Source organism: Caretta caretta, chromosome 5, assembly GCF_965140235.1.
Source record: "Caretta caretta isolate rCarCar2 chromosome 5, rCarCar1.hap1, whole genome shotgun sequence".
In the NCBI taxonomy this organism is placed as follows: Eukaryota; Metazoa; Chordata; order Testudines; family Cheloniidae; genus Caretta; species Caretta caretta.
In genome coordinates, this window is record NC_134210.1 from 13,849,974 (window position 1) to 13,874,756 (window position 24,783).

The following is a 24,783-nucleotide window of genomic DNA, read 5'->3' on the forward strand; positions in this document are numbered from 1 at the left end:
ACCAGCAGGAGAGTGAGTTTGTGTGTGTGGTTTTTGGAGGGAGGTGAGGGAGTGAGAGAACCTGGATTTGTGCTGGAAATGACCCACCTTGATTATCATACACATTGTGAAGAGAGTGGTCACTTTGGATGGGCTATTACCAGCAGGAGAGTGAGTTGGGGGGGGGGGCGGAGGGTGAGAAAACCTGGATTTGTGCTGGAAATGGCCCAACTTGATGATCACTTTAGATAAGCTATTACCAGCAGGACAGTGGGGTGGGAGGAGGCATTGTTTCATGATCTCTGTGTGTATATAATGTCTACTGCAGTTTCCACGGTATGCATCCGATGAAGTGAGCTGTAGCTCACGAAAGCTCATGCTCAAATAAATTGGTTAGTCTCTAAGGTGCCACAAGTCCTCCTGTTCTTTTTGCAAAGACAGACTAACACAGCTGTTACTCTGAAAAGTGTCTACACTGACACTGCATCAACCTAACTACATCAACATTGACTCTAACCCCGCTTCTGGAGGTGGTGTTAAGTCAGGATAGCTGGCGAGTTACATCAGCGGGAGCGAAATATTAGTATAGACAATTACAGAGCTAGGTCAACATAAGCTGCCTTGCGTCAACCTAACTCTGTAGCATAGGCCAGGGCCAAGTGTAAATGTGAGTCTATCTGTTAAAGTAAGGCAATGTAGTGGAAGATACACAAGCGTGTGTATATTCTCTTACTTTCCTCTATTTATTGCTTTGTTTCTGTCCTGATGTTCCCCAATATTAACCCTGATATCTACCCAGAAAAAGGCGCACTTAATTTTTTACACCAATTTTCACTGTTTTTTTTTTATTTTAAAATAATCACTGATAAATCCCCTAGAAATTTAAAAATAAAATAAAAACCAAAAATGAAGGTCCTGGCATATTTTTAAAGTAAAATATTGAAGAGGAGCTATTTGAGTGGTCAAAGGATTGGCCTTGATACCAATAGCAGAAGCAGTTAATGCAGAAAGCAGGGGACTACTGGAGTATCATAAGGAACAGAACTTGGTTTTAATTTGTTCACTATATTACTTAATATGCTGAAGGTATGAGCCTGCCTCAGGGTATCAAAATGTGCTGGTGTTACAATGCTGGAGTCACCAGTGCAAAGAATGAGACCCAAAATTGAAATTACTCTAAGGATCATGGATAGGTACTGTGTGTGGTTATTCAGTTCGGCAATGAGCTGTTTAAGATAATAAGGCTATGAATAAAGTAAGTCAACAGCCAACCACTACAGTACACTGAACAGAAGAAGGATCGGAAGACTGGCCCTCGTCCCAGTACAGCCAGAGAGAATTTTGCCATTGACTTCAGTGGGAGCAGGATTGCACCCTAAGACAGACACAGCTCTGAAAAGCATCGTTGTCATTCTGCTTTTATCTCCTTTTTAAAAGCAAATAGGAACTGGTGAGTCACAAGAAATGATTCTCGCACTGTACCCAGCCACTAGTTAGCAGGGTTAGGATTTTTGCTTTGTGACATTTTCACAGTAAAAATTAAGTTGCAGGCGACAAAAGAGCTGTGAATATTTGCAAATTTCTGCAGAGTTTTAACGCATGACTCAAAAACTTGTGATGTCTCTCCCTTTATTTGGTGCAGGAAGGAAGAAGCACGAATGAAAAAAGGTATGGGGAATGCCCTCAGGAAGTTTTGAGGCAGTTCCACAGCCCACCTGCCATATTCTACCCTGTTCAACTTTGCTTCTTGCACTGTGCTCTTCACTACAGTATTTGAGCGCTTGGAACACAGTCATAGGACTGTCCACTGTTTGTAACCAATTGGAGTTCACTAAACTATTTTTAAATAATGAAGTAACTAACATCCCACTGGCAGAGAGTACGGTACTGCTGCAGCTCATTAAAATTGAGTTATTACTTATATTCTACACCCCTATTTACAGCTACTTACCGGTATAACTTTCAAAAGGAAAGGTGCCATTTTTAGTAACCAATCATACAAAATCATTTACTACAGGATGATCGTAAAAGAAGAATAACTCTTTTCAATAATACTTTTTACTTATATAACAACTTTCACCCAAGGTTCTCAAAGCAATTTAGAAGAGTGGTTAAGTATTACTATCCCACAAGTTTCATAAGTACAAATTATTCCTCAACCTTCAGCGCAAATGTGCTGGAGTTTCCTATGTTTGTTCTCTGCCCAAAAGTGTTTGTTTTCCAAGTTGCATGACAATCTGTTAGGCTGTTATTCACCGAAATTAGACCCCTTGAAGCACAAGATTAGTTCCCACTTACTATATTTTCTCCAGTGCTTTGTTCAGTCAAGTATTAAAGGTCTCCAAGTTACTGCATTATTTAAGCATCAAAAACTAAGTTTTCCATCTGTCAGAAATTGTTCAGATACTTTCTTTAAGCTCAGATAACTCAAGCTGCGTTTTAAAAAAACTTAGTACTTAACCCTTCCTTAGTGCATTGCATCTGCAAAGCACTTTACAAACATTACTTAATCCATTACAGACTAAAGCACTTCATACTTTTCATGGAACTGTGAAGTAGGATAAGTGCTTCTGACGTCACTGAAGATCTGGGGGTTGAAATAATGAAAATGATGGCTGTTTAAAGACAGAAGATTGAGCATACATTGCATCGCCACTACCTTGAATCATGTTATCAGCAGTAAAGAGTCCTGTGGCACCTTATAGACTAACAGACGTATTGGAGCATAAGCTTTCGTGGGTGAATACCCACTTCGTCGGATGCATTTCGTTGGGTATTCACCCACGAAAGCTTATGCTCCAATACGTCTGTTAGTCTATAAGATGCCACAGGACTCTTTGCCGCTTTTACAGATCCAGATTAACCCGGCTACCCCTCTGATACTTGTTATCAACAGTGTAAATCTGTGTAGCTCCAGTGGCTGATCCCCACCTAGTGTAAATTGCTGTTGTTTCTTTGAAGTTAATGGTTGTACCCTAGTTTACACTAGTTGTTGATCTGACCCCTTAACTTTGGAGTGGTGTACACAGGCACAAGCTCAGAACGTTCACAGCTGTGAAAAATTCACAGTGATCAAGAGGACAGACAGATGGACGAGGGGGAAGAAAAGCTTTACAAGTAGTGTCACAGAGCAAGTTTGTGTAACATCTAAAGAGTTTGGATCTTTTATTCAATATAGGTTTCAGAGTAGCAGCCGTGTTAGTTTGTATCCGCAAAAAGAAAAGGAGGACTTGCGGCACCTTAGAGACTAACCAATTTATTTGAGCATAAGCTTTCGTGAGCTACAGAAGTGAGCTGTAGCTCACGAAAGCTTATGCTCAAATAAATTGGTTAGTCTCTAAGGTGCCACAAGTCCTCCTTTTCTTTATTCAATATAAGCACTCAACATAAGTTTCCCATAATGACAGGTTTCAGAGTAGCAGCCGTGTTAGTCTGTATTCGCAAAAAGAACAGGAGGACTTGTGGCACCTTAGAGACTAACCAATTTATTTGAGCATAAGCTTTCATGAGCTACAGCTCACTTCATCGGATGAATCACCTTCCTCAACTGTTGGACAATTTCATCTGTGTAAGCAAAAGGAGCATTGAACGCTAACGGGTGCCTACTCGGGACTCGTCTTCCTAGAATTTCCCACTGTTATCACCTGTACTAGCAGTGATGTTAGTGAAGACCAGTTGCTGGCATTCAGTATGACAGTGTTTGGTGCTCTTACTGTTATCACAGGTGGAGCTGCAATGATGAGCCATTTTAGGGTAATGGGCCATATCCTCTGCTGGTGTGAATCAGGGGAGTTCCACTGAAGTCAATGAAGCTAAACTGATTTATACCAGCTTGGGACCTGCCCTGATATGTTTAGTGTGGACAAGACCCACAGAATCCCTTTATATTCAGCACTGTATTGTGCTGATGTGTACATAGCTCCTATTAGTGATAATGAATAACCAGTGGAGAGTGAGAGAAGAGTGCACCATGCAGAGTGCTCGTGTACTCAATAAGATATGAAACGCAGCAGTAGCAGCAACTGGTATAACCAATTTTAAAGAGGAGTAAAGAGTTAGGCTATGTTGGGAATCATTAGGAAAGGGATCGATAATACGACAGAAAATATCATTTTGCCGCTTGTGACAGGGTGTGCATACCCCGCACTAGCCAAGACGGGGTTAAGCCCACATTATGGACAGCAGAAGTCCTGCCCCCTAGGCCAGACTGGGCTTGCTCCAGATGCTGCAGCAGTATACAGGGAGGAAGCCCAGATCATTTGGGGCTGGATGCCGGAGGGGAAGGATCTGTGCTGGAAGCTCCTGCTGAGGACTGGCGGCCACTACGGCCTCTGCCTGTGGAGATCAGAGGCCCCAAGGGTCAGCTTGGACCCCTGCGAGCAACAGAGCCCCAGGAAGTGACCAGTGCTGCGGAGCCAGGAGACCCCAAAGCCTCATGGACTGCCACACCAGAAACAACAGTAGGAAGTGACCCAGGGAGGGTGATAGAGTGGTATCTCCCACCCAGGTAAGCTCAGCGCTGTGCCAGTGACAGACCACTCCACCGCTGCCACCTAGGTCGGGACCCAGTGGAGTCGGATGGGCCCGGAACCCCCTACCTGGATCATCAGCGACCCTTGCTGGTGGCCCCTTGGGTCCTGGCTACGAGGCCATGCTGCCCTTCACCAAAGGGCCGCGCTATTGACGCTGGCTAGTAGGCCACGGTGCCCAAGGCACTGGGACTATTAACTTTATGCTGGTCCTTAGACCCCGGGGTGGAGAGGTCAGAGACAGACAAGCAGATTTAAAGGTGGCCCTTTTTGGGCCGGGGTGTGCATACACTGCTACAGCCCTATATAAATCCATAGTATCCCCACATCTTTATTACAGCGTGCAGATCTGCTATCCCCATCTCAAAAAAAATATACTGGAATTGGAAAAGGGCAACAAAAATGATTAGAGGTATTGAACAGCTTCCACATGAGGAGAGATTAATAAAACTGGGACTTTTCAGCTAGGAAAAGAGACGACTAAGGGGGGATATGATAGAGGTCTATATAATCAGGGCTGGTGTGTAGAAAGTAAATAAGGAAGAGTTATTTACTCCTCATAACACAAGAACTAGGGGTCACCTAATTAATACGCAGCAGGTTTGAAACAAGCCAAAGGAAGTATTTCTTCACACAACGCACAGGCAACCTGTGGAACTCCTTGCCAGAGAATGTTGTAAAGGCCAAGACTACAGCAGGGTTCAAAACATTCATGGAGGATAGGTCCATCAATGGTTATTCGCCAGGATGGGCAGGGATGGTGTCCCTAGCCTCTGTTTGCCAGAAGCTGGGAATGGGCAACAGGGGTTGGATCACTTGATGATTACCTGTTCTGTTCATTCCCCCTGGGCAGGGGTGAAAGAAGAAATAGGGACTTACCAGTACAGGGCTGGGTTGGGGCCGTCTCTGGCCCCCGGAAGGGGCGGGGTCTCAGGTGGAAGGGGAAGGATGGGGGGTCAGAGCCAGCCCCGGCCCACCCTGTACCGGTAAGAGCCCTCCCCTTCCCAAACCGGGGTAGCAGCAGCAGCCGGGGGCTCCAGCAGCAGTTTAAAGGGCCCAGGGCTCGGCCGCCGCTACCCCAGGCCCTTTAAACCACTGCCAGAGCCCCGGGCTGCCGCTGCTACCCCAGGGCTCTGGCAGCAGGACTCCTCTGCTTCTACCGCCCCTGGCCCTTTAAATAGCCCCCAGAGCCCTGGAGTAGCAGCGGGACTCCGGAGGCTATTTAAAGGGCCGGGGCCGTAGAGGCAGCGGGAGCCCCGGCCCTTTAAATAGCCCCCGGAGCCCCGCTGCCATTACCCCAGGGCTCCAGCAGCAGGGCTCTGGCAGCAATTTAAAGGGCCTCAGGCTACAGCCGCTGCTGGGAGCCCCAGGCCCTTTAAATTGCCCCCTGGGGAAGCCGGCTGCCCCGTTACGGCGCACCGGCACTTGCTTTCACCATACCAGTGCATACCGGCTTACTTTCACCTCTGCCTCTGGGGCACCTGGCATTGGCCACTGTCGGAAGACAGGATACTGCGCTAGATAGATCTTTGGTCTGACCCAGTATGGCCGTTCTTCTGTAATGGTGAAATGTAGACGTACAACAGTGCGGCAGCAGCTACGTTGCTCTAGCATTTCAGTGTAGACACTCACAACAGTGACGGGAGGGGTTCTCCCATCACTGTAGTTAATTCATGTCCCAGAAAGGTGATGGGTAGGTTGCTGGAAGAATTCTTCTGTCAACCTATCTCTGTCTACACCAAGGGTTAGGTTAACTACTGCACTCACGGGGTGTGGATTTTTCACACCCCTGAGTGACACAGCTGGGTTGACCTAACTTTTTTGGCTAGACTTGTCCTTAAAAACAATAGACTTTGGGACAGAAATGCTTAACATAAAGTGAGAAACTGACCAGGGTTTGAGGCTTTGTTGTCTCCTTCAATCTCCAATGTCCTTCTGCTCCTAAGAAAACCCAGACCAATAGCAAAACTTTGTTTCACACTCCGATAGGTAATTTGCCATGAGTCAGTGATGTAGGACCTTAGCTGGTACTTCATTTCACCAAGAAAATATTTCCGTTTTGGGTGGGAAAGTTCTCTAGTGGACAGAGCACAGGACTGAAAGTCATGAGATCTGACAAATTCAGTGACCTCAGGCAAGTCAATCCATTTCTCTGCTTCACTTTCCCAGTCTGCACAGAAGCTGATAACTCTCTCGTGTGGGTGTTGTGAGAAGTAGGTAACTGATGTCTAGGTTGCAGTCCGTGAATGCAAGATGCTAGGGACGTGCCAATGTTGGTGTAATCTTTCATTTTAAGAGTGTGATTTTTTTTAAGCACTAGGTGCCAGTATATACATGTAGGTGAGATTTTATGCTAACTTAGAATGCAGAAAGCCTTTAAATACTTTAGTGCATATACTCCGAATGGGAAGGTTTACTGTTTCTTGCTCACCATACGGTTGTTTGAGAATTGTTATATGTGTTTCTAGTGAGAGCCTCAATGGAAAACTTCAGTTAAGTTCTTTAATAAACTTTAAACATTATTCTAGTTACCTGCATGTAATTCAGAGGGCCAAATTCTCTTCTGCATTTGAGCCCCACTCCGTGAGGGAGTCAGGACAGTAGAGGGCTGGCATCTAATGGATTCTATGCCAGCGGAAGATAAATGTAGCAGACAACAAGTCAGCTACATTTTCCTGGTATCTGATAGGTTCCCTCCTTCCCCTGACATGTCCCCTATGCCATGGGCTGTGGGATGGAGGCAGTTGGTGCAGAAGCCACTTCTACATCTTTACAGGAGTGGGGAGCTCCCACACACCAGGAGAATGCTCTGCTATCCACTTAATGAGCAGAATCCAACCTCTTTGTGCCACCTGGACTCCACAAAGGGGCCAGATGGCAGTTGACAATCTGACTCAAGATAAAAAAAAATACAGATGCCCAATGTTGAAACAACAGCACCCACTAGAGCATGCTGTGTTCTGGATAGATATAAGAATCCCCAGGATTTAACCTACTTCAGCAGATCAATGGAGAGGACATTTTTAATCATGTCACATAAACCCTGCAATAAAAATAATTACCCCAGAGATCAGTATTAAAGAAGCCTAATTGTGTCTGACTTTATCACCCTTTGATATAGCCACTAAGCCCACCCTTTCCTGCTGTCAGATTCCCTCTCTAGAAATCTTCCAACATTTGGTTAGACTTTAACAGGTTCATGTAAGATACACAGCTGAACCTTGCTTGTCTTAGTCGTGCAAGTCATTTCATTTCCTTTAGTGGAACTCCTCAGGGACTATGGTGAGCAGGATTTGGTCTTCACATATTTTAGTAACATTGTAAAAATGGGGGTGGGGTGGGAGGCAAGGAAGGGCTATTACATGGTGTGTGTCAGTTTCCTGTGTCTATGGGTCTGATCCAAAGCCCACTGAAGTCCACAGGAATTTTTCCACAGATGTTAATGGATCAGGCCTAAAAGCTCACGTCACATGCCATTCTTCTTCTTCTTGAGTCTCCCAGAGTTCTATTCCTTCCTGTCACAGTCCCTGAGCCAAAGCCCGCAGTTCCTGTTCGGGCAAAAACTTCCACCATGTGCAACAGGAGTTCAGCCCAAGTAAGGATGGCCAGATCTGGCTGCTTGATTTTAATCCATGCATCTGTTTTCCTCCTCACCCCCACCCCCCACCACCTGTTTAGGTTGCTAGAATTTCAGCATCTGTGGAAGGGGGAGGAGAGAAGGGAGGGTTCCTGACATAAGCCTGGACCATCCCTTGCATCTCAGTGAGCGGAAGTGACCTGTCAGAGAGTTCCTCTTGTGTTGTGTGGTCTCTCTCCTCACCAAGTCCATCCACAGGGAAGGGGCTTTGGGAGCGGAACTGTGGGTGGAGCACAGAACTGGATATGCTCCTTGGCAGCATCTACGTGGAGATTCAGGCAGGAATTAATACAGCTGGGAGCTGAGTTAATTTCCTCTGTTTCCCTCCGCACCTGCCACCACATGGCTACAAGGGAACTCAATAGCAGCATGCGGGCATCAGTGCAGCAGCATGAATGCACCATTCAGGATGCCTTTTGCCTCCATGCATCTGGTCAGTGGAATGTCTTCCCTGAAGAGCCCTGAGATCCCTGGCACCCCTGCCATCTTTGCTGGCCCTTTTACTCCTCTCATGAAATGATGCTTTAGCCCAGGGGTGGCTAACCCAAGCCTGAGAAGGAACCAGAATTTACCAATGTACATTGCAAAGAGCTGCAGTAACACGTCAGCAGCCCCCCTCCTCTGCTCCCAGCACCTCCTACCCACCAGCAGCCCTGCTGATCAGCGCCTCCCCCTCTCTCCCCGCACTCCCTGATCAGCTGTTTCGTGGCGTGCAGGAGGCTCTGGAATGGGGGGAGGAGCGAAGGCACGGCAGGCTCAGGGGAGGGGGCAGGAAGGGGTGGAGTGGGGGCAGGGCCTGTGGCAGAGCCAGGGGTTGAGCAGTGAGCCCCCCTCCCCCGGCACATTGGAAAGATGGCGTCTGTAGCTCCAGCCCCGGAGTCGGCGCCTCTACAAGGAGCCGAATATTAACTTCTGAAGAGCTGCGTGTGGCTGCGGAGTCAAAGGTTGGCCACCCCTGCTTTAGAGGAACTCAGGGTATGTCTACACTGCAGGCTCACTGGTGACAGCACATAGGGTATGTGTCGCTACGCATCGCAGCAAAAAGCTGGCTGCATCTGCACTGTGGTGTGTAGCTACACGCAGCAGTGAAAAGATCTGCCAGGGGGTAACCAGCAGGGAAAAGCTCTGGCAGGTCCCTGCTGCCCAGATCTTTCACTGCAGTGGGGAAAGGCTCCAGCAGCGGGGAGGCAGCAGGACATTAGATGCGGGAGGCACCACTTGGGCACAGAGAGAGCAGTGTAGGGTACAGGTTCTGGCGTGTCCCGATCCGCCTGAGCAGTACTTCAATCTACACGGCTGTTTACACCCATGCTAGGGGGTAGGGTTGCCAATTTTCTAATCGCACAAAACCGAACACCCTTGCCCCGCCCGCTGCCCCACGGCTCCGCCCGTGCCCCGCCCCTTCCCCAAGGCCCCGCCCCTCGCACTCCATCCCCCCTCTCTCTGTTGCTCACTCTCCCCCACGCTCACTTGCTCATTTTCACCCAGCTGGGGCAGGGGGTTGGGATGTTGGAGAGGATGAGGGGCTCCAGCTAGAGTGTGCGGGCGCTGAGATGGGGCCAAAAATGAGGGGTTCAGGGTGCAGGAGGGGGCTCTGGGCTGGAGCAGGAGGTTGGGCTGCAGGGGGGTGAGGGCTCCAGCTGGGGGTGCAGACTCCGGAGTGGGGCCAAAAATGAGGGATTCAGGATGTGGGAGGGAGTTCAGGGCTGGGGCAGGGGGTTGGGGCACAGGAGTGGTCTCGGGGTGCAGGCTCCAGACCACACTTACCTCAGGCAGCTCCTGGAAGCACAACCAGCATGTCCCGCGGCTCAGAGGTGGAGGCATGGCCAGGCAGCTCTGCACATTGCCTCTGCCCAAAGGTGCCGCACCTGCAGCTCCCATTGGCCATGGTTCCATGGGGCGGGGGCAGCATGCAGAGCCCTGACTCTGCCTCCGTCTAGGAGCTAATGGACGTGCCAGCCACTTCCGGGAGCCGCGCAGAGGTGGGTAGGGAGCCTGCCAGCCCCACTGCGCCGCCAACTGAACTTTTAATGGCCTCGTCAGCTGTTCTGACTGACGCTGCCAGATTCCCTTTTCGACCAGGTGTTCGGGGCAAAAACCGGACCTGGCAACGCTACTGGGGGGGGGAAGGGTGCCGTGCAGTGTATGTACTTCACACAGTGCTGTAAGGAGCATGCAGTGTAGCTGTACCCTCAGTGGGTTCAGCCCCACAAACCCTTCCTGCCTTGCAGGCCCCTTCCTATTCCCACAGGCTTCTTGCCAGGATGAGACAATCTGGTCCGATGTTCTCTTTATGCTTGAAAGCATCATAACTTTACTCTGAGCGTAATTCGGGTCACTTTCCAGGTTTCCCGACGTACTCTGGGGAATTTCTCTCTGCTGCCTTGGGAAAAGTACAAGAGGCCTATTAGTGCTGCACGCAGAGAGTCCTATAGCACAGGCTATAGTAAAGCCAAAAGCACATTGAATCATAGTGAGGAACTTGGCCTCGTGTTCAGCCAGCATCCTCAATCTCCAGCTTGGCAGGCCGTGCTGCAACTATAAATATCCCACTTCCTCCCTAGAAAGATGTTCTTAAAACCCCCCAGCTCAAGAGCGTTATCAGGCGGTGCAACATATAAAGGATCTGAGGGGGGTCTGACCAACTTTGCAGCCTGTGTAACATTTTAGTGGAGGGCCTGGTCCGGGAGGACGATAATGAGACACTAATCTAAGGATACGTGCAATTCTCATTAGCGAGTGGCCCAGTGAGCAGACCACTGGAGAACTGTAATTTTATTTACGCGCTGCTGGCTGAGTAGAGAAGAAGGCAGCTGCCAAAAACTTACGTTTTTTAAAATATGGTGCATTTATCCAAATGATGTAAAGAACTGCCAGCCCACAACCATAACCCATTGCAGAACAGTGAGAGACTGAGAACAGTGGGGAAGTGACAAATTATAGTGACTTTACATACAGCAACTGCCCTCCTCTCTTTAATATCTAAAGGCCTGATCCCGCCAGGTACTGAGTTCCTTCAACCTCCATTGTCTTCACTGGGAGATAAGGGTCATCACCCCACCTCAGGATGGTGTCCTACGTACTTTCTCCCAAACACTGGAAGAAAATGTGTCTTGAGTGGCACTGCAGGGACTGATATTCTCATTAAAAAGCAAAGACACAAACCACTAAAAGTCACAGCTAAGCTTAACGTAAGTGTGTATTAACCTACACTTACAAAACTTGTGGCATCTCGTTGCTTCAGTTTTTGTGATAGCAACCACCAGAGCAGGACAGACTAAAATAACAGGACCAGCTTTTCTTCGCAAGTTAGAGCTTGGGAGTCAACTTTTGCCCTTTCTTGCATCCTTTGCAACCCCACTGAAGTCAACAGAGAAACACAGGGTATAAATCAGGACAGAGTTTGGCCCAGTAGAAGAATTTTAACTGCATCTTCTCCCCAGAACTGGGTTTGTTTTAATGTGGTTATTTTTCTACGTTATTCACTCACATTTAGGGCTTGAATTTTCCGCTACCCTGCCCCTTCTGTTATCATTTGCATCTGTGTAAGGTCAGTGCCTAGTGGTTGTGAAACGCTACCATGGTGAGAGGAAATTTATCATTTGATAGTATTTAAAATGCATACACAGATGACTACTAAAGATGCAAGGCAGGGGACAATCAAACCATAAATCTTTTTGCCAGTTACTCTTAAAATTAAAACATAAAAACTTCCACAGCAGTCACGTGTTATTGAAGCCCAGGTGCCTAAAAGGGTTAAATAGGAATATTTCCCTTTGTAAATCAAAACCATCAACGATATTTTTTAAATAGATCCTTTAAGGCTCAGGTAAACACTTGACGTTCCCAGCGGGTATTTTGTTGGGACTGAGCAAGAAACATCAAATTCACCATTTTCAGGCTGATGACTGATGTGATCTTTAGGCAACACCACCGATTCATTCACACCATCCTTCTCCCAAATTAACACAAATACCGTCATGGAATAAAGTGAGCCGTTTGTTATTCTGACGTCTGATATTGCTACAATCATGTGAATCTCTGGAAATACATTTGCATTTATTTTACAAAAGCATTAAACTTTTACAACACTTCATTCTTTCTGGACAGTTTTGCCCTGACATACACAAGATGACACAGAGCGATGTGGCAGGCTATACAGGGTATAAATCAGGGCAAAATTTGCACATTAGGCCAGATCTTCAGCTCGTATAAGTCAGCATAGGTCCAATGATCTCAGCAGAACCAGTGATTTACATCAACTGAGATTTAAAATACATACAATTAATATCTTACCTAGCATTTTTCTTTAATAACCCTGACAAATGTTACAGCTGCCAGTCACGTTCTCCCACACTCTTGCCAGGATGTTCATGCTATTGGTGCATGATTGGATTCCCCTTTGCACCAGAATCTCTGTCACAAATATGTCTGATCAGATAGAACTTTTTCTGCTACCCTCTTACCTCTTGAGATAGTTTCTCCCATACAGTATCTGCTGCAGCAAAGTGACCACAGCAAAAGTGCAGATGAAGATGAAGAACAAAGTTCTGTTCCCCAGCAAATCCCTGCTTGACGAGGGGTCGCTGTATCCCATCCTTGTGCAAAAAGCTTACTTAAGCTCTGTTGGGTAGAATTCAGTTCATTGTAGCATTCAGGCTCTTTTCACTTGAAGGTGGTGGGAAACATTTGCTAGCTTTTCTGTGAGAAATCCGAGGACAAGGTGTCCCGTTGTTCAGCCTTGCGTCCCCCTTCTTGCCCCTTTTGGTTGTTAACTAAAGAACTGGGCGCAATGGCTCATTCCACTGTAAAGTTTCCAGGAGCATTAGATGTGGGTAACATCTAAAAATCTATTCATAGTTCTTTCAGACGAAGCCGTTTGTGCTGTGCGCGAGGCGTTCTGTTCCCTGCAGTCTCTCTCACATAAACCCGCTGCTAACCATTATCTACTTCAATCCCGCTTTGATATTCCAGATGGGAGAAGCTGCAAATAAAACAGAAAACTGCAGTCAGTGGAAAATACAGGACTCCCGCAACCTTTTTCGGCAGCACATATCATCAGCTCTTCTTTGCTTCTGCTCAGTGATTCCAGTGAAATGCACTTGCAGGGAGACGTGACCGGGGTATACTATTATCGAACAAGTATGTAATGATCATGAGGCTTACATTCCAGCCCCCTGCAAAAACAGCAGCAGCAATCTGGTTAGGCTATCATGAAAAGCTGCATTTTATTTAACAAGGTGAGGTTCAGATAATGCCTTTGATACTGTAACATTTGCGTGCAGCACGCACTGCCTTTCGTCATCGCTGCTCTCTGTTTGGGTTTCTAGGTTTTTCCTGGTTATTCCTCCAGAGTAAGCATAAGCAAGGTCACTGTGCATCTCTTCAAGGACAGAGCTCTCAGTTCCTGCATGCTGATTTATTGCGGGTTCTGGATAGCCTCACAGCCGCAGATGGGAATATTGACTTTCAATGCAATCTTAAAGAGCTATTCATCTAAAGAGACAAATATTCTGATTGTTCCTCAACCATGAACACTTCTCTTGTTATAAGGTGAAATAGCGAGACCTTGCCTCCAGCCATCAGAACTGTTCTTAAGCTTTCTAGTTGCTGGTAGAGGCTCGAGCCTGCTCTCATTTGAATCAATGGGAGTTTTGTCATGGATTTCAGTGGGAGCAGGAGTGGGGTCCTGAATGTTTATTTCTGAAAGCAGTGACCTATGGAAGCTTTAACCACAAATCAAGTGGCTCAGCTGGGAGGTTATTTTACCTCCATAACACATGAAAAAACTATCTTTTGGGAAAAAATTGGAAAGTCCTTCGTAAAACAACATTTTTGATATGAATTTTTATATGATTTTATAAGATTTTAACATGAATAAACCTGCAAACAACTAAATCAATGTCCAGCGAGCCATTATCCCAGCTGTTCAGACCAACATGCCAGGGCCTATCCTGACAGGGTCTGAGCTGGCACTGTGCAGGAGGGTGGGGCAAAGATAGTACCAGGGGGCTGCAAAGGTGACATAAAAGTTATCTGCCTCAGGGCTATTCCTCAGGATAAAATACAGCCCTTTCAGGGCAAGACAAAGATACAATATAATTGTCTCTCAGTCCCACTCAAAGCTCCCATGTGGGATCCCAAGTGAAGTTATTACAATTTAGGTCTTGTCTGAAGTGTAGTTCTATGCTGATCAGTGGTTTCCATGGAAATGGGACAGTGGGGTCCATATTCAATACCTCTCACTGACTCTACCCAAATGTGGACCGTTTACAAACAGAAAAACACCACCTTTTTAACTACCAGCCAGCAAATTCAGCCTGGGAACTGAGTCCAGATCTGTTCTTGGCAGCTCACACATCACCACCACCAAAGATTCTGCATTCAGAACAGGAGGCCCATTCTCCTTCGTTTACAATCCTTTAATGATGCACAAGGTGCTGTTGGATCCAGTACACTCTCCCACAGCTGTACTGAAAGAGCAGTGGTAGCAAAATGAAGTCAAAACTTAATTTAGTGACTACAATAATTATTAGGGTGTAAACTCGTGAGCAAAAACCATCTTTTCTCTGAATTGATACAACACCGACCACAATTAGGTCCTGACCATGGCGTCTAACACTATCATAATACAAATAAATAAAATTAATAAACTAAGCAAATTTGATTATGAACTCAGAGGGTCGACCTATTTTCCTCAGTTCATTTTAGCTCTTTAAAAACAAAATTAGCCATTTACTTTGTTCAGAAAAATAAAGGACAAGAATTTATTCATTCGTATCACACTGAGAGGAATAGACACACTGACAGCTGTATAATGAAGTCACAGCCACAACACGATCCCATCTGTCAAAGTCTCCACCCACAGAACCAGATATGGTCCTTCTAAAGATTTACGCACTTAAACACGTATAATATGACAGTGGTTTTATACCAGGACCCTCTGGGAGTTCCCTCCTGTCTAGCTGGGATGTAGCCAGCACCCTGTTGCCGTTCAACAGTAATGGAAGGGAAGTAGTCAGGAGTCCCAGGCTGAGAACCCATGTGATATGGACAGATCTGCCCGTGGAGCTTAGAGGAGAGATTTTGAAAGGCATAAAAGGGGGCTAGGTGCTCATTTCCCATTGACTTTGAAAGGGAGCTGGGTGCCTAATTGCTCTTTGTACCTTTGAAAATCTTGCCCTAGAAACCTGGTTTTCTTTGGAGCAAATGCTGCTGTCTTACACTGCTGGAAATCTGGAGTAAGACTACTGACTGCACCAAACGTACCAGAGAGCAGAATTTGGCCATTTACATATTTCAAGGTCTAACAGTAATCTCAGCATCAACCAGCAGTGTGATGCCTTGTGATCCTCCAGATTTAAGAGGGAGTAGCATTAGGGGAGGGGGAAAAAAAATCACACTAATATATTGTACCGCCCCAAAGCAGAATATCCATTATTTATTTCTGATCCTAGCCTATATGCAAGTATTAGCTGTAACAACTCTCTCGCCTCAACATCAACATGGGTGCCATCACTCAGGAGTAGTCTGGCTACCTTTTTCACCCTCATCTGCTAAATCAGAGCTATCTGGAAAACATGGTCCTTGAGGACACTGAATTTTTTACATTCCCAGAAGAATTTTGTGTCCTTGAAGCAATGAACAGAGTATGAGGAAATATCTAAGAAACTCAGAGGTTTTCTGTGACAAATATAATCTTGTACAAATACTGTCCCCGGTAATGTGTGTAAAGGAAATTTATACTAATTGCCTTCAAACCAGCACTATAACTTATCAAAAGAAAACATAAGAACGGCCATACTGGGTCAGAACCAAAGGTCCATCTAGCTCTGTATCCTGTCTTCCGACAGTGGCCAATGCCACGTGCCCCAGAGGGAACGAACGGAGCAGGTAATCATCAAGTGATCCATCCCTGGTCTCCCATTCCCAACTTCTTTCAAACAGAGGCTAGGGACACCATCCCTGAAGAACTGAGAAATCTGATGTCGATACTCAAATTTTCAAATGTGCCCACAATATTTGCAGGAGCATCCATGTGTGATTTTTTTTTTTGCACTCACATGTGCATTCAAAATTGTTAACTTTGTCACAATTGCTCATTTGCACACTTGTTTCAGCGTCCCTTTGAAAATCTGGTTTTTCATTTGTGACCATCTCTTTAAAGCTTCCTACTCCCGGGATGAGTCAAATGAGACAGATTTTTTAAAAATTTTACACCAGGTGTGAGCAAGCATCTGGCACAGAAATTGGCTATCAGGAATGCAAGATGGGGTTGCAGTACTTTGCATCATGCATATCACTGGAACTAAAAGCCAGGTTGCATGCAACAATATTTTCTGAGCGATGGTGTGACCTCTGTACTATGCCATAACATGAGCTACCCGTAGCACAGGATAGCCTAGATAGTGTTTCCCAGCCAAAAACCAAGCATGCAGGAAGCCTCTCTCATGTCACTGATATGGATAACACATGCAACACAATACGACAGCCTAGACAGCACAATATTGGAATGTGTAAAAGTTAGGTATAATAATAATATTCTGAATGTCTATAGCATCTTTCACCTGACAATCTCCTAGTGCTTTACTAACACAAACTAATAAAACCTCAGAATACCCCTTTGAGATTGGTATGTATTTTATTTCCATTTTACAATAAACTGTCATGGGATAAGAGGGAAGGTCCTCTCATGGATAGGTAACTGGTTAAAAGATTGGAAACAAAGGGTAGGAATAAATGGTCAATTTTCAGAATGGAGAGAGGTAAATAGTGCTGTCCCCCAGAGGTCTGTACTGGGACCAGCGCTGTTCAACATATTCATAAATGATCTGGAAAAAGGGGTAAACAGTGAGGTGGCAAAATTTGCAGATGATACAAGACTACTCAAGATAGCTAAGTCCAAAGCAGACTGCAAAGATTTACAAAGGGATCTCACACAACTGGATGACTGGGCTACAAAATGGCAGATGAAATTCAGTATTGACAAATGCAAAGTAATGCACATTGGAAAACATAACCCAACTATATGTATAAAATGATGGGGTCTAAATTAGCTGTTACCACTCAACAAAGATCTTGAAGTCATTGTGGATAGTTCTCTGAAAACGTCCACTCAATGTGCAGCGTCAGTTGAAAAAGCTAACAGAATGTTGGGAATCATTAGGAAAGGAATAGATAATAAGACAGAAAATATCATATTGCCTCTATATAAATCCATGGTATGCCCACATCTTGAATACTGTGTGCAGATCTGCTCACCCCATCTCAAAAAAGATATACTGGAATTGGAAAAGGTACAAAAACTGAGCAACAAAAATGATTAGGGGTATGGAACAGCTTCCATATGAGGAGAGATTAATAAGACTCGGATTTTTCATCTTGGAAAAGAGATGATTAAGGGGGGATATGATAGAGGTCTATAAAATTATGATGGATGTGGAGAAAGTAAATAAGGAAGTGTTATTTACTCCTCGTAACACAAGAACTAGGGATCACCAAATGAAACTAATAGGCAGCAGGTTTAAAACAAACCAAAGGAAGTATTTCTTCACAGAATGCACAGTCAACCTGTGGAACTCTTTGCCAGAGGATGTTGTAAAGTCCAAGACTATAACAGGGTTCAAAAAAGAACTAGATAAGTTCATGGAGGATAGTTCTATCAGTGGCTAATAGCCAGGATGGGCAGGGATGGTGTCCCTAGCCTCTGTTTACCTGAAGCTGGAAATGGGCAACAGGGGATGGATCACTTGATGATTACATGTTTCAGAGTAACAGCCGTGTTAGTCAGTATTCGCAAAAAGAAAAGGAGTACTTGTGGCACCTTAGAGAGCTTATGCTCAAATAAATTGGTTAGTCTCTAAGGTGCCACAAGTACTCCTTTTCTTTTTGATGATTACATGTTATTTTCATTCCCTCTGAAGCACCTGGCATTGGCCACTGTCGGAAGACAGAATACTGGGCTAGATGGACCTTTGGTCTGACCCAGTATGGCCGTTCTTATGAACAATAGGTGAAACTGAGACACAGAGAGGTTAAGTGACTTGCACGAGGTCTCACAGTGAGTCAGTGGCAGAACTTGGAAATGAGCTTAGGAGTTCTGACTCTCAATCCAGTACTCTAATGTTTCCTCCCTCCCATTAAATTGCTGAGCTATCTAATTCTGTGAAGCACCCTAATTATCGGATGTTAAAACTATAAATATTGTGGCAAAGTCACGCCTCTTGTAGCTCTAGGTACACAACACTCTGATGCCTATACTATGAGGCTGCAAGCGGCAGCCTCTCTCTCACATACTGCTGGCCCATATTGTGGTACGTGACATGTTTGCTAAATACTGTCAGGGATAACCCATTGTGAAAAATTCTTTCAGATTACATGGTGAGACTTGGGTGCCTTAGCACAAACATGAATGTGCTTCAGACAATGATATAGGGAGCCCATTGTTTGCTCAGAAGCCAGAATGAAGCAAAATTGAATTAGCAAAAAAATACTGATATCTAATCCCAAATACTGGGGGAAATCTTCATTGAAAGCTGATTCTGTGCATCTGAAGTCTGCAAGCCAGCTCCACGCAGTGAGATTGGTAAAAGGACCGAATCTGGTAAGAATCCTACTGTACTTCTTATGTTCAGAGGTGCACCAGAATTTTCCTTTCTTCATAGACATCATAAGGGCCTCATCTTGTAAACTGCAGCACATCTGAGTGCAAATGGGACAGAGAGCTGCATATTCTATTCTGATTTCTGATTTCAGTGAGTCTATATTTGCAGATCTGATTGAGCATTTTCATATCCATCCTTCCACCAATCCTTGTTTAAGTCTTTTACTGATGATGGGTTGTAGTTTTATTTGATGACAAAGATATCTAAAGCCTTAGATAGTTATTATTTGGGGGTGGGGGCTTTTTAAGTTTGTTTAAATCAAAATAACAATTATAAATAGCATATTAAATTTGAGTCAAAATTTCAAACATACTACGTCACTTTAAACTTACTTTATGCTTGTGTTAATTACTGGGGCCCTGATTCAGCAAAGCACAGGCTTAATATGCTTAAGCGCTTTGCTGAATACAGAATTCTTAAAATTAAACATGTACTTAGAATCATAGGACTGGAAGGGACTTTGAGAGGTCATCTAGTCCAGTCCCCTGCACTCAGGGCAGGGCTAGGTACTAGACCAGTGGTTCTCAAACTGTGGGTCAGGACCGCAAAGTGAGTCACGACCTTGTTTTAATGGGGTTGCCAAGGCTGGCTTAGACTTGCTGGGACCTGGGACCAAAGCTGAAGCCCGAGCCCCACTGCCTGGGTGGCAGGGATCAGGTTACAGTTTTGACCCTCCCCCTTCTCCTCCTGCCCAGGGCGGTGGAGCTCAGGCTTTGGCCCCCACACCTAGGGCAGTGGGGCTCAAGCAGGTTCAGGATTTGGTCCCCCCTCCTGGGGTCGTGTAGTAATTTTTGTTGTCAGAAAAGGGGCGTGGTGCAATGAAGTTTGAGAACCCCTGTACTAAACCATCCCTGACGGGTGTTTGTCTAACCTGTTCTTAAAAACCCCGAATGATGGAGATTCCACAACCTCTCTAGGCAATTTATTCCAGTGCTTAATTACCTTGATAGTTAGGAAGTTTTTCCTAATGTCCAACTTAAACCACCCTTGCTACAATTTAAGCCCATTGCTTCTTGTCCTTCTTCAGAAGTTTAGGAGAACAAATTTTCTCCCTCCTCCTTGTAACAACCTTTTATGTACTTGAAAACTGTTATGTCCCCTCTCAGTCGTCTCTTCTCCAGACTAAACAAACCCAATTTTTTCAGTCTTCCCTCATAGGTCATGTTGTCTAGACCTTTAATCATTATTGTTGCTCTTCTCCAATTTGTTGACATCTTTCCTGAAATGTGGTGCCCAGAACTGGACACAGTACTCCAGCTGAGGCCTAATCAGCATGGAGTAGAGTGGAAGAATTACTTCTGGTGTCTTCCTTACAACACTTTTGAAAGGAGTTTGGATTTTTTTGCAAGTGTTACACTGTTGACTCATATTTAGCTTGTGATCCACTATGACCCCCAGATCCCTTTCTGCAGTTCTCCTTTCTAAGCAGTCATTTCCCAATTTTGTATGTGTGCAACTGATTGTTCCCTTCCTAAGTGGAGTACTTCGCATTTGTATGTAAGTGCTTTGTGGAATTACTGCCTAAATGAAGCACATTGTTAAATATTAAAATAGAGCAAATCAATATTAAATCTGTTGCAGATAAAAACCAACATAATTGTATTAGCATAATCTATTACCCAACACAATGTCTGGTCCCTCATGGGTGCCATAAATCCCTGAGTGATTCAGTTAAGTCTAAGATCCAGATATTAAGTGTGAGCAAAGCTGAAAGTGTCCATGGTCTTTTGAGGCCATGAATAGAAGCCAAAAGGCATTCCAATTCCATATCCTCTAACAGTGGAATGGCCTGGGTGGGATGAGACCTCACAGAAGTAGAATATGGTTTGCATGTTGAATGCCTATTAGATTATATATTGACTCACATGAGCGAATATGAAAGCAGCTCCATTCATATTACAGTCCATGCACATAGGCAACTTGTGTAAAGAGTGGGATTCACACACAGAGATTGTCACACACGTCTTTTCCACATTGCAAAAGGGATCTCTGCATGGGTCAGTGAATGGGGTCCTTCTTCCTTGGGCAAGGAGCTCCAGCACAGCATCTGTCAAGGTTCATAGCCTATAGTCGCTATTTTTTAATCGTTAGTGGCAGCTTATTGCAGTGTGTGGGTTATGCTTTCTAATAGCTGCTATATTAACCAGTGAATTTAAAAGAGTATTGTACTGAATCTAGTATTACTATTATTTGTAATACAGTAGTACACCAAGACCCAAAGCAAGATCAGGGCCCTATTGTGTTGAGTGCTGTACAGACACACACAGTGAGAGACAATTCCTGCCCAGAGCTTGGTGAATAGCAGATGTTTCCATTCACCAGCAATTCGGGAGGGGGGTGGGGAGAGAGACTCATTTTGGCTTCAACCAAAAATGAAATTTTCACAAAATTTTTGGCAAATCAAAAAAGTTAAAAAAAAAATTCATTTCAGGTTTAGTTAGATGTTTTACTTAACCCAAAACAAAAATGTTTTATTTAGATTTTGAGCATTTCATATTTTTTAAATTTTTAATTCAAATTAAAGGAAATTTCTATCCAAAAGGCCATTTCAAATTGAAAAATCCAAATGTTTCATTTCCAAAATATCGAAATAAAACATGTTGATTTTTTTTTCAGATGGGGGGGCAGGATGTTGAGGGGTGTCAAAAATGTCACCCGGTTCGGTCCTTCGCTGAAATGTTTACATACCACTTCCTTCATCATATTATTAAATACTTTCCCACTTATATAGCACCTTGTAAGTGTAGCTCTAAGTCAGTGGTTCTTAACCTTTACCGCAGCCTACACCCCTTTGGTTCTCAAAATATGTTCTTGCACCCCTTATCAAAAATCATTGAAGTAGGTCAGGTCTTTAAACCTAGATATATTTTTTGTTTGTATATTACAGTAATCATTAAAAAAATTATAATATTAATAAATACATAGGTTTGATGAAACAAAGTAGTTCTACTTACGTGCCTGTGCTTAATTTGTGTTTTTGATCATTTACTTACTAAAAAAATCTGGCCTGTCTCGCACCCCCAGAAAGGGCATCTTGCACCGCCCCCCCTCAGGTTCAGAACCGCTGCTCTAAGTGCTTTACAGAGTTGGATAATAAAATTGCCATGTGACCAACAGAAGAAAATGGAGATAAAGATAAGTGTGATAACATCTCACATAATTTATATATGTTACATATATGTGGGGGATTAACATAAGAAAAGCTACTTTTGTATTAATTCATATGAGGCAGTATTTGAACTTACTGAAGTCTGACTGATATAGACCTAAACTTTCCAGAATGGCTAGTATTTAGGATACCTCTGGTTTTGGGTTTCCAACTCAACCCCACCCCTTAAAGGGGCCTGATTTTCTAAATGGCATCTCAAGTAGAGCTCTCAAAAATTGTGTCACCCAAAATTTCGAGACATTGATGAAAATTTAGGCCGCAGAGCCTGATTTCTGTGGTCCTGCCTGCCCAGAATGCCAAATGTAGTCAATGAGAGCTGTCGGTGCCCAGCAGCTCAGAAAAATCTGGTCCATATTACTTACACAGCACTTACATATGTGTTACCTACACTGGTTCCATTCAGGATTTTGCATGGGGGCCCGAGGCCTGGCTCAAAAGAAACAAGCCATGAGCTGTTGAATGAGCCATGCATGTTCCTAATGCTTGAAAATATCAGGACCTTGCTCCTGCTCCCTAGTGAGTTCAGTGACAGCAGGATCAGCACCACTGGGTGAAATCCTGGCTGTACTGGAATCAATAGCCAAACTCCCATTGACTTCAGCAGGGCCAGGATTTCACCTGTTAAGTTCAAGCACAGGTGAAGTTTCTTTTTCCATTAGGTACAGTATTACTAGTATAATGAGCAGGACTCTCCTGAGCTTAGAATGAGGAATATTGCTAGAACCACACCTCATCTCATGGCAAAGTGCCCTTTGTGTATTTGTTTTACTGTTATTGTAAATGTGCTTCTCCCTGCACACACATTTATGTTACTGTAACAATGATGTATTTCAATCAGAAGGATAGATTTAATTGACCAGGATGACTAAGATCTGGTCTTGGCACATAGTTTGCTGTGACAGTGAACAACAGTACTTGAAATGGGGAGGGGGAATAGTATTTTTCCCTTCCCCCTCCTAACAGATTCCTTTGTATTGTAATAGTTGATGAATTAACTGAATGATTTGATAATTTGACATGCACAGTTATGCGCGCAGGAGGGGAAGAGATCAGAATTCAGAAATGACGTGAAAGTCACCATTGTCCTAAGTGTTTCATCATTCTGAATTAATTTTGCATTTGTAAGACTAGGTTAATCAAAATGAATATATTCATTAGCTCCTTGTTACATGTATTTCCATAGTTGTCCCACTGTAATTCAGCTTTGGCTACTGTTCATTTAATAAAATCTCTTTTGAAGGACACTCTCTTATATCATTCATTAGTAATCAGATATTGAAAACAGCAAGGATTGATCTTTGACCAGATGTTCATACGAGTTAATTTTCTAGACTAAGCCGATATATTTTTAAAAGCCTGAATATTGTTATTTTAATGAATCAGTCTCGCTCCCTAAATTATTTCAGTACAAGGCACAAATTCAATTTTTTAAAAAAATCTCCCTCTGACTTTCATTGACGTCAAACACCTCACCCCTTCAAAAAAAAATTTTTCCTGGGCTTGTGGCTTTCTGCATTATGGAAACTTATCAGAGTTTCTACTGAAACTGTTCCAAAAGAAGGAAGCCTCTACCCAGATAACACTGCTAACCCTAGATATACACCTTCAGGTTCTCTTGGTTTTCAATTTACGTTCATATTGTGGGTCTAATTCATAAATTTTGTCCACACAATGTCAGGCCTAACTTGCATGCACAGTTACAGTGACTGCTGGTTCAAGCAAACCTGGAGCCCCCTGCAATGTCATTCTACCGGGCCTTTGGCTCAGGGTCAAAATTCACTGTGTGATCCTCTAATCTGCCATAAATGCCCAGGCCGGTATTACTTATTATATGTATTACAATAGCATCTATAGGCCACAACAGAGACAAGATCCCCATTGTGCTAGGCATTGTATATATCAGCAATTCTCAAACTGTGGATCAGGACCCAAAAGTGGGTCACAACCCCATTTGAATGGGGTTGCCAGGACTGGCTTAGATTTACTGGAGCCCGAGGCTGAAGCTGAAGCCCAAGCCCCATCATCTGTGGCCAAGGCTGAAGCCCAAGGGCTTCAGCCCTGGGTGGCGGAGCTCAGGTTACAAGCTCCTTGCTTGGGCTTGAAGACCTGGGGCTTTAGCCTGCCCGCTCACAGTCCCCCCTCCTGGGGTCGTGTAGTAATTTTTGTTGTCAGAAGGGGCTGCAGTGCAATGAAATTTGAGAACCCCTGGTATATGTGCATATCTAATGTCAACAGACCCCTGGTCGTTAGCGGGCAGGATCGAACCGGGGACCTCTGGAGCTTAGTGCATGAGCCTCTACCACATGGAGAGCAGACTCATTTAACTCTCTCTAAGTAGTCTCAGTGCTACTAGATGGGACAGAACACCACACCCAGAAGGTGTGTGGGTTACACACAGTAAGAGGTAATCCCTGCCTTGACAATTTTATGATCAAAATAGACATCACAGAGAAAAGGTGGGAGAAAGGAAGTATTATTAGCCCCATTTGACAGATGAGGGACAGAGAGATTGAGTGGCTTGCCCAAGATTACAGTTAGGACCAAGATCCATGCTGAGATTTCAACCACATCCAAAGTGTGGGGATGTTTGGAACTGGGGAATTATTTCAGGTTCATTTCTACATGCTATGATATTCCAGCAAATTGCAACTACCCATGAAGTCACGCTGATAAAATATCTCCATAGTCCAATTTCGGAAAAAAACTGAAAACATTAAATAAGCTAATGAAGTTTTCTCAGGATCAGGCTAAGGCTAGTAGTTCTTAGATTTCCTGTTCCAATATGGGGCCTGATCCTGTCAAGTC

General features: G+C 44.4%; 1 protein-coding gene across 5 annotated transcripts in view; it reads right to left on the reverse strand.

Moving 5' to 3' along the window:
- The window catches only part of ST8SIA5 (ST8 alpha-N-acetyl-neuraminide alpha-2,8-sialyltransferase 5), a 67,989-nt gene extending 54,250 nt beyond the window's left edge, over window positions 1–13,739 (reverse strand). For 4 of the 5 annotated variants that reach the window (XM_048850497.2, XM_048850496.2, XM_048850495.2 and 1 more), the window contains exon 1: window positions 12,612–13,739. In XM_048850497.2, coding sequence (XP_048706454.2) covers window positions 12,612–12,742 — 131 coding nt within the window. In that variant the 5' untranslated portion in view covers window positions 12,743–13,739. The other variant, XM_075128351.1, reaches the window with a different exon arrangement.
- Window positions 13,740–24,783: the final 11,044 nt, after the last annotated feature.